Source organism: Coffea arabica, chromosome 8e, assembly GCF_036785885.1.
Source record: "Coffea arabica cultivar ET-39 chromosome 8e, Coffea Arabica ET-39 HiFi, whole genome shotgun sequence".
In the NCBI taxonomy this organism is placed as follows: Eukaryota; Viridiplantae; Streptophyta; class Magnoliopsida; order Gentianales; family Rubiaceae; genus Coffea; species Coffea arabica.
In genome coordinates this window covers 52,671,922-52,687,814 of record NC_092324.1, presented here as the reverse complement: position 1 = coordinate 52,687,814, position 15,893 = coordinate 52,671,922, and the positions used below count along the sequence as shown (strand labels likewise).

The following is a 15,893-nucleotide window of genomic DNA, read 5'->3' as shown; positions in this document are numbered from 1 at the left end:
AAATGTATTGCATGTCAAGAACTGGGGAAGCCAACCTCCAGTTTTTCTATTAATATTATTGTACTTTGTCATATGGTTTTTCTTTTTCACCACCTCTCTCTTATTTTTTGTCTGCTTACCCTTGCTGCCGAGGAGCGGAACTCTTATTTATTTTCTGCTTTCCAGTTTAGAAGCAAGCAAGGAAAAATGGACTTGATTAATCTTCTTAGCCGGGAATTAATGTTACCAAATATAGGGAGTATACACACACGGCTCTTTATTGTCTATTGGTATAAAGTTCGAGAATATGTGTACATTCAAATGATGATCGGGCTAGCTATAGGCAATCTTCTTGATAGTAGTAATACTTACTGATGATAGCAGCACAAAGCACATTTAGACTTCAATTTGTTTTTTTTTTTTTTAAATTTATATTATTGATTATTAAAACATTGACTAGAGTTAAAATAGCTGGGAATACTGAAAAATCCCACTAATCAGGGGAGTTGCTGTTGGAAAAGGAAATGTGGGACGAAGACGGGGAGGGCCGGAGGGGGAGTGGGGGTCCTGCACAACTCAACCTGACAACTCTCTACTGTACTTAGTCCCTACTCCCTCCCTAGTCCCAAGTAGCAGTAGATTTTTGTGAAAAAAGAAAAGAAAAAAAAATAGAGTTATATATGTAACTTTCCACTTTCCAGCAAACCAGAGCCAAGGGTAAAACAAAAGAGAGTAGAAAATCCAAGAATCCATGGCCTGGAATGCGACACTATGCTGATATTGACTCTACTGTGATGTCTAGAGAGAGAAGTCAAGAAAGAGAAAAGGGCTCAGATCATTGAAGGCATTCATTAATGCTATCATATGATGCCTCAGGTTCAGGAATTGATGACTCAATGAGAGAAAGAGAGAGAGGGTCTGGCCTGCTTCACCCATGCCATCCCATACAACCAAAGCAAAAGCCAGGCTGTCAGGCTATTTGTCGAGTGACGACTGATCCCTGACCACCCCTTTCCTTCCCTCACTTCCCCCAATTCATTTATTTTTCCATGTCATCTCCTCCTCCTCCTCCTCCTCTTTTTACTCTTCCATCTTCAATTCCCTGCTTTTGTTTCCTGCACTGCTGTATCTGGGCTTCATTGGAATCCACACTAGCATAATCAGCAGATTGAAAACTTACCAAGTGCCGTAATATATATATTAGTATTAGAAAGAGCGAAAACATTTCACTCCACTCCATCTTTTTTTGAGCAGTTTTTTAGCTCCATCCTTATTTGCTTTTTGTCCCAGCATATATGACCCGAAGAAGCAGAGACACTCTACTAGTACTGCTTTCTTATACAATGGCATCAATCGGGAAGTAGGACATAAAGTTTTGCAGATGGATGCAAAACGATGTCCCGCGTATCAACTGGAAAAAAAAAAAAAAAAAAGAGTAGAGCTTCAGTGCTACTGGGCTAGACTAATTGCCATTGTTTTTTTTTCCCCTTTTTGGGGTTAAAAAGCCAAAAAAAAGAGCTCTAGAAAGGCAAATCTCAACTATAAATAAATCAAAAGAGCATGTTCGAGGAGGAAATGAGATGAGAAAAAGTGATGAAAGACCAAGAAAAGAAATTGCAAAACTAATTGAAACTTGAAACTAAACAGGATTTGCTGAACGCCCAATAGTAATACAATGATAGTATAGCGTTCAAATATTGTAAACCTATTGTCTTTAATCTCCTAGCTATTGAATCACCAAAGAGCAAGTAAAATCAGGGGAAGTTACAAGGCATTATTATTAGTCATGTCTGATAAAAAAAAAAACAGAAAAAGAAAAGAGTAAGAGAAGAATAGCCATTTCTGATCATGACTAACAATGCAAATTTCACAATAGAGAAAGGACTTGTATTCAAGAATAACATTACATCCGAGAGAAGAGAACTGAGTTGGAACTTGCGACTGAAAGCTCTGAAGTTTGAACAATCGTACAGACATGAGGCAGGTCTTGATTTACAACAACAGCGTAGGGTAGAGGCACCAAAATCTGAGGTAATGAACAGTACTCCATCTCGTCGCATCAGTGAAATACTTGTTGAATTTTGGATTAATACAAAAAAACGTCTATCATTTCATATCTAAGGAAACCTGGCTGGCCCAATGAGACCAGCCATTATTCCTGCTGCAACTTTTGGGTTACTTCTCAAACACACATTCTATCTGTATATGAGGAAGCTTTACAAAACTATATTCTTTCACTTGCCTTGAAGCAATGGTTTTCGTACAGATATTACACCAGCTCTAAAACATGTCCATGCAAGGATATGACTTGGACTTGATGCAAAATCAAAATCGGGCATTCATTAATCACTGAAATCATTAACCAGCGGAAAATATACATGAAATTGGACCCATGTGAATAAGTTGCAGCAACGCATCTGTTAAAAAGCGTATAATGACGAAAGAATGACCAGTGAGTTTTACGGTAGTAAAAGTGATGCTTAAGATAGACTTGGAAAGGATCTAATATCAGGTTTGTCAACATAAAATTTCAAATCGTGCTTTAGAAGTTGGTGTGAGGAAAGTGTGACAACTAATTATGAGGGCTGCTAAACGAGAAGAATAGGGCGTGTAGTTTTAGCCTCTTTGAATGATCCCCAAGTACTTGAGAAAAAAATCTTCATTCATAGCGCTGTCCCAAAACCCTAGGAGGAGGATGGAAGAAAAGGTCAATTAGTAGTCCAATGACATATGCGTATATGAGAAGTGGAGGTCCTGAGAGTAATGATGATATTTTGTAAAGTCAATCAGTGGAAAAGGCATGCATATCAGATATACTAATAGATCACAGAAACGGACAGGGCAGATTCTTGAAGCCATCATCAAAGAAATGATGGCACTAGGAAAGAGTTAACTGACAAAAAGAATCGCACCACAAAATCCCATACTACATCCAATGGAACCTACTAGTACTACTTTGTTAGCAAACGGATCACATAAGTAGTAATGATTAAGCTATAATGGAGTGGTACTCAATTACCTCATTCTGCATTTTCTTTTTCTTTCCACACGGAAAGTAGAAAGACATGGCCAGATTTTTCCATCATTACACCAATCTTCTCCTTCGCCAGCAACCCATTCTATCTATCTGCTAACCAAAACCCACCAAGTAAAACAGATTAAATCCGAACAAAAATAACCCACAAAGCTGGTTTGAGCAACCTACCTTGATCTTCTGTATCTAAGCTATATGATCCCGGAGATGGCAAAGAAAGATTAATATCTTTACTGCACGGAAGCAACAATTGGGGGGAATGAAGCCTGGTCCGACGCCACTAAAGTAAGATCTATGAACTCTTGTAAATGCTGTCAGATCAATGTTGGGATTGATCTAGTAAGAGAGAGAGAGAGAGAGAGAAGCAGAGTAATCTGTATAGATCTAATTGGTGGCCTCGCACCAGACAACATTCCCCTCAAAAGAGAAAAGCTTCCCCATCATCTTTTATCCTTTGGCCTCAAAAGCCTGTATAATTCTGTTGTTTTTTTAGGGGGTGGGGGGGGGGGTTGCGGTGGGAAAAGGCAGGGAGAAAGACGGAGGAGATGTGGTGAATGAGGAGGATAGACTATATTACTAGGTGGAGGTGCTTTAAGGAGTTTGTGTGAGAAGCAAAGTGAAGCGATAGAAGATGATAAATAAAGGATGGAGAAGGGAAGGAAGGAAGGAAAAGATTATGCTTTTTTTAAAAAGAAAAAAAAAAAGAAGAAGAAAAGAGGGTCATAAAAGCAAACCAACAGTCACCCACGACCCTACAAATACCCAACAGGGTTGCTTCCAGAAGTAAACATTTAATGGTCCTTCCCTCCCTCCCTCTCACTTCTGTCTTCTAACTTCATGCAATACGGTAGCAGAATAACTATAAATTTTTACAGTCTCATCATGACCTAATCATGCCATATCGCTTATTTTTCTCCCTTGAAGGTATATATATCACTCCATATATTACTGCATATCACTCATTTGTTTCCTTCGATCCAAAATTTTTGTCCTACTTCTCATCATTTTGAAATATTCTAAGATATTTGTCTTGATTAAAAAATCAAAACCGTTTTTGGTCTCTTTTTCCAATATTGCCCCTACTTTTAATTATATCTATGTCATATTCAAATTCAAAATTTGAATTTTGAAGAATAAGATTGGAAAAAAAATTCAGACATTACCGTCAAATCACTATTGATAAAAAATTGAATTCCCAAAATGTGACTAGAATTTTAGGACGAAAGGAGTACTTTCTTTGTTTTGTAAAGATAATTAATTAAGTCTAATTTTGTATCGAGGATAGTAATATATTACTCTTTCTATCCCTATGAAGATAGATTTATTTTTAGGAAAAATCGCTCAAAATGTCTCTCATATTTTGTAAAATAATTTATTTCATCTTTCACTTTTAAAAGTGTAATTTTATGTCCCTTGCAAATTCACATTAGTCAAATTTGATCCCTACCTATATTTCTAACTAGTTTTTTATCAAAATCCACCACGCACCTTATACGTGATTATTTTTTAGAGACAAAATTATCAAATCAAATCTTATATAATCCGATTCATAGTTTCTCACATTTCATAAAATGAATTATTTTGTCTCTCACATTTCACAAAATAAATTTTTCATCCCTCGTATTTCACATTTTTATCCCTCACTGACCACGTGTATAAATAATTTTTTTTTAAATTCACATATATATCCATTTGATTTCGCTGAATAGTACGAATAGTATGTAATTTATTTTTATTTGATTTCACTTAAATAGGGTAACTGTACACATACTATTCAATAGATATATACATGGGTTTAAAACTAACAATTTTATTTTAAACTCATGTATATATCTATTTGATTTCACCATGTGAACTTGTTTAATATTTGTAACATTTTCTCTTTTGATAATAATTCATTAATTGAGTTGTGTAATAAGACCATCTAAGTAATTGGTTCTAACTTGAATTTTATAGTCATGATAACAAATTACAGATTAAATTTAAAATTTTTACTCCCCACCTTTAAGACTAACGGTTAAATTACTTGTTTTGTGATTGTTTTAAAATTTGAAAATACTAATTGCTTATTTCTTTTTGTCATACTTTTCCTTTGTTTATTTTTTCTGTCCAAATTTAATTTGATATAACACTCGACAATATTTAGGATTAAATCTCTTCTTTGTTTTCAATTTTTGAGTAAAAAGAAATGAACATCAGTGAAAACTTACAATTTTTTTAAACCCATATATAGGGCTGCAAACGAACCGAGCCGCTCGCGAGCGGCTCGAGTCGAAATCAAGCTCGAACTCAAGCTCAAGATATTAAGCTCGTTAGCTGGCGAGCCGGCTCGCGAGCTCGAGTATATATATATATATATATATATATATATATATATATATATATATATATATATATATATTTTATTTTAAGTATATATATATTTTTATTTTTTTTATTTGAAGTATATATATATTTTTTATTTTAATAGTAAAATTACATATATATCATTAATATTTTATTATTTATTAAGAAAAAAATATTATTTTATTTATTTTTTAAAAAATAAAATAATTATTTTTTATTTTTTTCGAGCTCGAGCTTTAAATTGTTGGCTCGTCGAGCTTGAGTTCGAGTTCACTAAAAATTAAGTCAAGACTCGACTCGATTAGGCTAAAACTCGACTCGGCTCGGCTTGTTTGCAGCCCTGCCCATATATATATATATATATATATATCTATTTGATTTCACGTTAACAATATAAATAACATGTAATATATCTCTATTTGATTACGCTTAAATAAGTTAATTATAGTTGTACATATGCTATTTGTATTATTCAGGTGAAATCAAATAGATTCATACATTGGTTTAAAAAAATTTATTTATACATATGATCGATGAGGGATGAAAAATTTTATTTTGTGAAATGTGAGAGACAAAAAAATTCATTTTGTGAATTGTGAGAGACGAAAAAATTTATTTTATGAAATATGAGAAACTATGAATTGGATTGTGTAAAATTTAATTTGATAATTTTGTCCTTCAAAAATGATCACGTGCAAGGCACGTGGTGGATTCCGACCAAAAACTAATTGAAAATCTAGGTAGAGATCAAATTTGATCAATGTGAATTTATAAATGATGTAAAATTACACTTTTAAAAGTAAGAGATGAAGGACGTTAGAACGATTTTTCCTTATTTTTATTGTCACACAGATGGCCTATTTCTATTGACACACACACACACAGTAAGAAGGACAAGTTGATGTATTCAATACAATCAATTTTGTTTTATTTAGTACGTCCTTTCTTCATATATTACTAATTCATACTAATTTTAGTATAATATTTATAGCCCTTACTTAAATAATTGACTAGTGAAGTTGCATATATATATATAGATATATGTGCATATCATAGTAAAGTAATAAATTAATTATACTCTTAAAAAGGAAAATAGGCTTACATAATTTACAATAGGTACAAAAGCAAATTGAGTCTGCCTTAACGTGAAGGAGAGATTGGTTGATATGCCGCAAAGATGCATCACAATGCCTCGTGATGCATTGTGTTTGACATATCTCATTCATTAAGGGGAAGATGATTTTGTCTATTTGCAATTGGACAAAACAAGCCACTAACATCGATTTTCCTTAGTCAGATTTTAATGAAATTATGATATTTTATTTAAAAAAAAATTGACTCTCCTTAGTCTCCTATGCCTATACACATGAAGATTCCCGAGGTGAAATTCCTAGATTAGATGGGGACTCAGCAAAATTTTCACTTTTGTTGGACTGTAGATTTTGTGGGTAATATTGTAATCCAGCAATTTATGTGTAACATGAAAATAGGGACCCTAGATCAGTGCGTTACTACATTTTCTAAGCTTGCTGGGGGATAGCCCGGCCCCCATAGCGTAGCATCGAACACAGCAAACGCACAAGGACTGAGATCCCTCCCCCAAAAACAAAAGAAAAAAGAAAGAAGAAAAAGCCAGAAATGATCAGCGTTTGTCCGAAAAATCTCAGGTGCTTCTCATCGCCATTTCAACAACTGGGGTACCTTGATTTTGATCCATTTGATTTCTCATCACTAATTATCACGGATCGGCCCCTCTTACCCCGTTTGTGCTTGTATTATACTATATAATAATAGAGCCCTCTCACTTTTCCATGTTTTTACTTTCAGTAAGTATTTTAATTAGTGATGCATGGAAAAGGAATACTTCAAATGCAAAATTACGCACACCTATCAATTCTTCCCAATTGCTTCCAATCCTGAAACTTATTATTAGGGAATGGATCAACGGATGAACCAGAAAAAAAAACAGGTGAAAGCATCCCAGAGAAAATTTGCTCTTTTCGAGGAAATCAGGATGTGGTTTCTTACAGGCAAGCTTTCCTCTCCCACACACCCAAAGATGCACCATATGCTGCTATACATGTGCTGCTGCATTATCTTTTTCGTCTTTTTTTTTTTTGGGGGGGGGGGGGGGGGGCTGTTGTATTGTTACCTCCCTAGCAGGGAATTAGGGAAAAGCTAGATAGCTACTGGGGTCTTTGATTGTTGCATTCCGTCATCCTCAGGATAATGCTTAAGATGTCGACAAACTACGTACCTATTACTGGGGCAATTTTTCTTTTTCAAATTACTACCTAACAAGTTGTTGAACAAATATATATATCTTGACGTGGCATGAACTTAGCCATGCAGATCATACATAGTCGTAGTCTCATCATGTCTGAATGTAATCGTTTCCATCCACTATAATACTATACAGTTACAAATCCATAATTCAAATCGATCGATCACTGGAGTCTGGCCTAAAAAAACTTGCACTCCAATAACAGTTTATGGGTTCCTACCCAGAGAAGAAAATGAGAAATGGATTATGCCTTCCCAGAAGAATGGAATGGAAGGATGAGGGTTTCAAGATTTTTAACATGCACCTCCATTAATTGCCAAATTCTAATAAACAAAAAAGATTTTTAGATTCAAGATAAAATCTTGTCCTTTCAAGACAATTGATGACTCTGCGTTGTGCTATGTTATTGCATTCTTTCTTTGGTTGTGCGTATCTTCCACCTTCATACCCCATCATCATCATCTTCTTCTTCTTTTTCTTGGTGGTTGAACTTGAACATACCTCCATCTTAGGCCGATGATGATGAGCAAATAGCCTCCGGATTCCAACGGACATGTTACCAAATTAAAATTCCACTTAAGAAAGAGGAAAAAAGAAAAGAAAGAGGAGAGAGAGAGAGGGAGAGTTTCATCTTCATCATCCACAGTCACCGCTTGTCCTTGGCATATGTGGAAAACAATAATGATCCGCAACCTCTTTTTGACCTCCACGACTATGGTTGACCTACCCACTCCACAAACAACCCCAAAAGCCCTGCCTTGATTTTTGATCCCTCCCAACAACAGATGAGGACAGCCCTGCCTTGACTTTTAGTACTGCTCTAGTCGCTCTCTAGTCTAGTCTAGTGTGATTCACCCCTTTTTTTTTTTTTTTGGGCTTTGGTTTTCTTCATAAAGATGCCTTTTTGCCCTTGTGGTTCCCAATTCGCGTCCAATGTAATTCTGAACGTGCTTAATTAATATCCAAAATTCATCATACCTTGATATAGTAAATTGAAACTTGAGCAAACGCAGCTGCTAGCTAAGCTAGGCTGGCATTGTTAAAGCTTACTTAATTTGTGCGTACGTTGTTGGGATGCTTAATCATTCTGCAATAACCTTAGCAAAAGGTGCAGGGAGTAGTTGAAAAGTGGGAAAGGTGAGCGCCCTTTTCTGCAAAAGCTTTTTCACTCCCCCCGAAGTTAGAGAGTGTTTTTTTTTTCAAAAAAAAAAAAATTTACCTAATATTTAATTTAATTTTCGAGGAAGATTCTTCTCATACAAAACAAAGGAGAAACTTTAAACCAGGGGCCTAGCCTAACCCCGGATGGGATGTCTTTGATGTTAGAAACTACCAAACCAAACATTGACAACAGACATCTAGAATTACGGGTCATGACTTTGGACATATGTTTTGGTAGAAATTAAAGAAAACATTCATTTTATTATTGTTAGGAGCTGGTCTCAGTCTCGGAGATTCTCTGTATAATTTGGTGGTTTTAGAGTTCAATTAATTAACCGAGCCTAGCCTAAGAGTAGTGTTTGATGATCGATCAGTTTTATACAGCAAGCAGATGGATGAACCGACTTCCAACACCAACTCTACATAGACCATGTATATATATATATATGTAAATATATATATATTCCTTTAGTAAACTCGGGATTAATAACTTTTTTTTTTTATAAAAAAAAAAAAGAACAGAGAAAAGAAAAGAAGAAAAAGAGCCGTCCAATTCACAATCAACCGTCAAGACGGACGCGAACCCGTGAAGACTGGGAGGTTTTGGGCTCAACACTAGGTAGGCTCAAATTACGGAACAGGTGTCTTTCCAGCCCAAATCACATCAAGTAGGGTTTCAATTGGATTTATTGTAGGCGGTCCTAGTCCAGCATGTACATTAGGACAAAGTTCAATTTCTAATACTCTACTTCTATAACTTAGAAGAAGCTGGGGAAGTATACAGAGTTGGAAGCTGAGGAACTTCAAATGCGTCCATCCCTTTGGTTTTGTCAATAGTCCATCCCTTTGGTGTGTGTGTGTGTGTGTGTGTGTGTTTTTTATTTATTTATTTATTTATGATATGATGGGAAGCACTAAAAGTTGTACGGCGGTTGTGATGATACTGATCTGATGACTAGGGCCTTTTTACCTTTGCAATTCACAATAATTTATTTCAACCGCAACAGAGACTCTCTCTTATTGCATTCCTATTTCTCTTTCTTTCTTCTGTACATAAAAAGTACTCACTTTTCAAAAGAGAGCAAAGAAAAACCACCCAAAAAAAAAAAAAATTTTTTTTTGTTTTTTTCAACTCCTCTTTGACGTAGCCGCCTAAAACCAGAAGCCATCTGGCAACAAAAACTGAAAAATTCCAGAAGGACAAGACCACGTAGAATTACGTGTTTACTTAAACAAAAGAGCACACTGGAGCCACGAGGCAACACATCGTTGGCTTTCCCCACAGCCAAAGAATCATTATTATAATCATACGTTTAAGTACGAAATCAAAGACTACTGTACGCCTCACTGCAAGATAGCTTCTCTTATACCATTAGTGCATCATCTCTGGCGCTTCTTTTAGACGTGGCAAGCTTTGGTCGGACGACAGCGACTCCCGTCAAACCACTTGAAGTTGACGCCTACCCTCCACTTCTTTTCCGCAGCACATTATTTATTTTGTTGTATGTCTGAATCTTAATATGGAGTATTAATATTATTGTTTTTCTGTTCTTAATATTTGTTCAAAAAATTATAAATCTTATTCGTGTATGTAAGAAAAAATTGGCTGATTAATGAGATCAGAGGGAGGAACGTACACTTGAATCATGAAAGCCACAAGCGAACATCATCACCGTCTTACATAACATGATTCCTTCCTTCTTCCCTTCGGCCTCCACCAGCACACTTCATTTTAAAATACTGGTGGCAAAAGAGCCCAAAAGCAAAAAGGAACCAAGATTTTTTTTTTTTTTTTTTTTGAAAAAAAGTATGAATAAATATCACGCACGGAGTGACTTAAAACAAAAAAACAAAGCAGGTGGAAGAATATCAGGTAGTAAAAAAGATTCTCCAAAAAAAAAAAAAAAAGTATTGATCAACGGTTAGTATATATATATAATAATAATAATATACTACCCGGAAACCAACTGTAGCTATCACTATCAAAATAGTTAACCAATGATTAGTGCTTCTATTCTCACGTTTTAGGATGACGGTTCCACACAAGCAGCTCTCTCGCCCTTTGTTTTTTAAATTTTAATTTCTGTTCTCGTGGCCGTATCCTCGGGTGCCAAGTTGTACACTAAGTATAGCCCAGAAAAAATTAGACAAATAAATAAAAAGGACTGGCAAGAAATTCGGGATTGAAGTAGCAACTGACAAGTATGAAGGCCCAGCTGGACAGCTAATGCCATTCTTATCACTTTCTTTGCCTGTCGGAGGCCCACGAAACAATGAGGTACACTCGTCCACCCCCACTCTCTGAACCATTTTGGACCCCCCACCAATGCCTTTGTTTCTTTCTTCTACTAGTACTAGTATTAATCAGCCATGCTCCTCCCCCATCCTCTAGCTGAAGCCAAGATCGCTGGTTAAGTAGGAAAAAAATGTTTCAAAGAGGAACGGCACCACCTGCATGTCCAATACCGTCATCATCTTGGACTGCACAACACGTCCCTGCAGATGAAGTAGTAGAGCTAGAGCTGCACAGCATGTCCGGTTCTTCTACTACCAGCAAGACCATTAGCAAAAGGAGATTTAACGATGATCAGATCAGGTACTTGGAGAGTATGTTTGAGGCAGAGTCGAGGCCGGAGTTACGGGTAAAGCAACAGTTAGCTAACAAGCTTGGCCTCCAGCCTCGCCAGGTTGCTATATGGTTCCAGAACAAGAGAGCTCGATCAAAGTCAAAGCAAATTGAGCAAGACTACAGCGTCCTAAAGGCTAGTTATGACGACCTGGCCTCTAAGTTTGAGTCCCTGAAGAAAGAGAGTGAATCCCTACACGTTGAGGTATGGATATCATCCATAAACTTTTTATGTGTTCTTACTCATTCAGCAGCGAACATGTAAAGGAGATTTCCTTGATCAACAGGTACAGAAACTCAGGCAACTTACTATAAGAAGCGGCAAAGAAGAATACGGGAGAGAGGACATCGAGCTGGAAGCTGATCAAACAACAGAGTTTCTACTAAAGGCGAGCAGCAGCCACGAACAGCGCAGTGCAATCTGTGATGAAAACTTTACCAGGAGTACAGATTACCTGGTAGAAGCAACTAATTCTCTTTACATGGCACAGTTAGCTGATGGTTCCTTAACGTCAACAGAGGATGGATGCAGCTTCGAGGCCAATGATCTTATAGATAATTCAAGTTGCAACTCACAGTTGTGGGAGTTGTGAACTTTGTCCAGGAAAATGGCAACGAATGCAAGCATCCACCGTACATTCAGGCGTTCTGGTCTTTGGCATGACAATTTGGATGGCTCTTCTATTCCCTGACACACTCGGAGGAGTCAGGTGTAAGCTGGATGCCACTGATGCTCCTGAGGACAACTACACCTTCCCCTCAACAGACGTTCGTAGGCAGAAGATTCTTGTCATACCCTGATCATGCGGCTGATCCCAGTAGATTTTATGCACTGCATTCTCCTTAGAGCTTAATTTCCTAGTTGCCATGCAGATCCAATTTTCTAAGCGCATTGTAGATGTATTTATAGTCCACCCGATAGCCAATAATATGATACGAGACACAAATCCTGCATCGTAATGTTTTGTTTGGTTTTGAGGCGGGGAAAATTTTTGAATCCTAGAAGATACTTCCCCAGTAGATGGTCACACGTCATCTTCTTCTTCCTTTCCATTCACGTTATGATCAATTAATTGGTTGCATTTCGTATCTTTTTCATTCAGAAGAAACACACGACCCCAAAAAACTAAAAGTTCACTCAAAAAGTTTTGTTTGGAAGAGAAACCATTTTAGGAAAAATAAGTTTTGACACCTCCTATGGCCTTGTTGCCACGTTAATTTCACCAGCATGTGATTATTCAAGGTCCAGCAATTAATACCCAACATACATATGCCAGAACACAGATCAGTGACCTGTAACAAGAAAGCCTGGAGGACAGGAAAAGCAAATAAACAGATAGCAACACCAATTGAAGATGGTTGTTCAAAGCCTTACTTATCAATACATAATTATTTAGTTGGATAACATACATAATTTCATGGTAATCACATAAACTTAAGTCTCTTTTCGAATTTGTGCTTCTCTAAATTCTCTACCCGTGCAGTATCAAAAGTAGGGAACCATTTTGCCACCGAGAGAGCTAGACGTAGAGGAATTGCAATTGATGAGTTTCACTTACAAAGATTATTCCCGTTGGTGTGTACTAAATTAAAGATATGCGCATTAATTCTGTGATACCCATGGCTGACAAACAAAACCCTTAAAATTAAAGTCAGCAGCATTTCAAAGTAGCTCTGGCATAGCAGCATTTTTATATGGTATTCTTCAGGGATCCAAGTATTCAACACAGAGATTTTGCCATGTCAAATTTTTGTATTCAGAAACAGGTACATATTATAAATACTAATCAAATTTATACCAATTAACCTGTCATCACTCCTAAATCTCACTCTTCACCTTGACATCTCCATTTGGTAGCATACTTTGTGCTTGCGCAAATCGTTTCAGTTCCTACATTTCATTTAAACAGGTTAGTAACCAGCTAAAGCAATTGAAATTAAAAAATAATAAAAATAAAAGCAAAGAAAAAAAAAAGTCAGGCATGGCTAGAATTCAGAAAAGCCAAACAGTTCAAGAAAGAGAATAGCTTAACATAGACAAATACGACAACTGGACTTAGAGATACCTGTGAAGAGCTAATATCACTCTATTTGCTTATATCATTAACACTGTCTTTCAGATATAATACATTTCTAGAAACATAGACACGGACAGTATCTCCACCTATCAACATCCGAAGTATATGGTCATTGTCTGGTTATGTCCACCAGAGGTCTCTGCAAATAGTTGCAGTAACAAAATCTTTCACTCGATCAACATATCAACATCTCTTTCATGGCATCTTGCACTCCCACTCCCCCGGGCTCAGTCTTTTGTTGAAAACATGAAAACTGATTTAAACAATATCCCCAGCTAGAGTTCCAAAGAGATCCAAACACTTAAGGTCGTCGTGTAAATACCATTATTCACAGCTGCAACTGGAAATGGCTTGAACAAAATTCACACTAATAGTAATCTTGCATAGTCTATGTAACAACAATTAATTAAACTTAAAAGAATTAGTGGTCCCTTAATATCATAGGCAGCATGGCAATAACTTCACAAAACTTTGGCAGTGATGCAGCACACAACTACAAAATTCAGGGGCGCATGCTTCCAACATATACCACAAACACATATAAAGCTGACCAAAACTATTTTCAGAGCCATCTTTGGACATGTCTGAAGAATACTAGCAAAGCCGAGACTTAGATAATAACTCACAGCTGCAGAGCCTGCACGTACGTCCCTGTAAGCTTCCACCTCGTCAGGGAATGCCTGTTCAAGTTCTTCTAGAAGATGCCTACGCAGACCCTGAATCCAAAAACAGGTAAAACATTATTCTTATTAGTGCTAAAATCAGATAAAGAGTAAGAGAACACGAGTGAAGCATCATGAGGGAAAAGCAGCAAATGTCTTCTGGTACATGGTCAAGAGAAATCTCATATCCTCGTTTGATTGCTAAAACCAGTTTTGATAATTGAAAATTTTATCCAGATTACAGTAGAAACTTACTGTGCAATAGAATCTCACCCAAAGATGATTCCAACGGAATGTTATCAAATGATCGTGCACTAAAAAAAGCTTCTCATCACATCAACAAATACTTCTAGTCAACAGGAATAAGCTATAAGCACTGCAGTAATTGAAATGCGAAATTCAATAGGTGCCTTTTTCTTCTTTTTTTTTTTTTCGTTTTTTTGGTTCTAATAGGTGCCTTCTTCATCTGAGAAGCTGATAGCTAATTTCGGGAGCAGGCAGCCATAGTTACAGGTAATTTTTTGTTTTCGTTTTTTTTTTGGGGGGAGCGGAGGGGAGCGGAGGGTGGGGGGGCTATGTTATCAAGAAAAGAAGCTTTAAAAATGGAAACTTGGCAGGCCTCGAAATGGAACTCTCCACACAATAAAAGGAAATGTAGAACAAACAATAAAATCAAACTAAGACCAAGAAAAACTTGAAATAAAATAGTAGGTTAGGGGGATTAAAGAGAAAAGAAACCTTGAAGGCGTCAGTTTTGCCTTTGGTTATCTGATTCTTAGCAATGCAATTATTGATAACATCCTTGGTGAACTCATCCGGATTCTTCCCATCATCAATCAAGCTGCATACTCCAACCAATGATTCCAAGATTGGGATTTGATAGAACATAAATTGAAAGGGGAAGGAAAAAGAGAGAAAGCAGTTACTTGAGAACCTCCATAGGGACCTGAATGTTGCACTTCTCAGCTAATTTCGACATATTATCCAGCTCCAAAACCAGATTATTTCTGTGCGGGAGGGGAAAAAAAAAGCTAAGAAAAGAATTTGGAGTGCAGAGTCAAAAGCTATTGAAAATTGATAGACGCTGAGGAATAATGAAGGAGGAGGAAAGAGGACGGTACAGGCGTTGGAGGAGGGGGAGCTGGGAGGCGACGTTGAAGGAGGAGACAGTGAGGTACAGCTGGTGGAGAATTCCTAGGGTTTTCTGAACAGAGTTGATGACTTGGGTAAGGTTGTGCTTAGGGTCGTCGATGGGGTTAGGGGTGGAGGCATTCATGGCGGTGGATTCCACCGGTGAGGCGTCGTTGGACTGAGAGATTGTCATGCCGTTGCCTCCGCCGCTAACTGGGGGGGTTCCCACGACTGTGTTCTGCGATGACTCCATCTTCCTTCTTCTCACCCGATCGATTCCCGGAGGAGAAATAAAATAACGTTGAGGTCCTTCTAGTAGTATTAGTAATAATACTAGTACGACTTTTCTCAGCAAAATGCCCAAAAGGGATGCGGTGCCTTCTTTTTAGTCCTTTGTTTACGGTTTACGTAATGCCTCCGCCTCCTCCGTCTCATTTCTTTTGTCTATACGGCAGAGTTGCGATTCTGCTATGAGTAGCAGCAGTGACTCATCATTGGATTTGGATCCAATGAGCATCTGCCATTCCATTATTCAATTTTGACATACCCTCAACTCCACGACTCAGAGCGAATTGGGATCCTTCTTTCGTTT

General features: G+C 37.1%; 2 protein-coding genes across 2 annotated transcripts; one reads left to right on the top strand and one right to left on the bottom strand.

Moving 5' to 3' along the window:
* The first annotated feature begins 11,092 nt into the window (after positions 1 to 11,092).
* On the top strand, positions 11,093 to 12,039 carry LOC140012600 (uncharacterized). The gene is made up of 2 exons (XM_072060863.1): positions 11,093 to 11,635; positions 11,718 to 12,039. The coding sequence occupies exons 1-2, from the start codon at positions 11,231 to 11,233 to the stop codon at positions 12,021 to 12,023; spliced, it is 711 nt and encodes a 236-aa protein (XP_071916964.1). The 5' UTR covers positions 11,093 to 11,230; the 3' UTR covers positions 12,024 to 12,039.
* Positions 12,040 to 13,091: 1,052 nt separating this feature from the next.
* Positions 13,092 to 15,719, bottom strand: LOC113704202 (mediator of RNA polymerase II transcription subunit 10b). The gene is made up of 5 exons (XM_027225933.2): positions 15,292 to 15,719; positions 15,097 to 15,177; positions 14,909 to 15,011; positions 14,135 to 14,224; positions 13,092 to 13,321 (listed from the first exon to the last, which is right to left on the bottom strand). The coding sequence occupies exons 1-5, from the start codon at positions 15,552 to 15,554 to the stop codon at positions 13,250 to 13,252; spliced, it is 609 nt and encodes a 202-aa protein (XP_027081734.1). The 5' UTR covers positions 15,555 to 15,719; the 3' UTR covers positions 13,092 to 13,249.
* Between the last annotated feature and the right edge of the window lie 174 nt (positions 15,720 to 15,893).

Bases quoted from the DNA above. Each gene is read 5' to 3' on its own strand.
- LOC113704202 (XM_027225933.2), bottom strand. From the start codon at position 15,554: ATGGAGTCATCGCAGAACACAGTCGTGGGAACCCCCCCAGTTAGCGGC. The intron at 15,178-15,291 runs GTACCGTCCTCT...CCTCCCGCACAG, and splicing joins CTCCCCCTCCTCCAACGCCT to AAATAATCTGGTTTTGGAGC. The intron at 15,012-15,096 runs GTAACTGCTTTC...TGGAGTATGCAG, and splicing joins GTCCCTATGGAGGTTCTCAA to CTTGATTGATGATGGGAAGA.
- LOC140012600 (XM_072060863.1), top strand. From the start codon at position 11,231: ATGTTTCAAAGAGGAACGGCACCACCTGCATGTCCAATACCGTCATCA. The intron at 11,636-11,717 runs GTATGGATATCA...CTTGATCAACAG, and splicing joins GTGAATCCCTACACGTTGAG to GTACAGAAACTCAGGCAACT.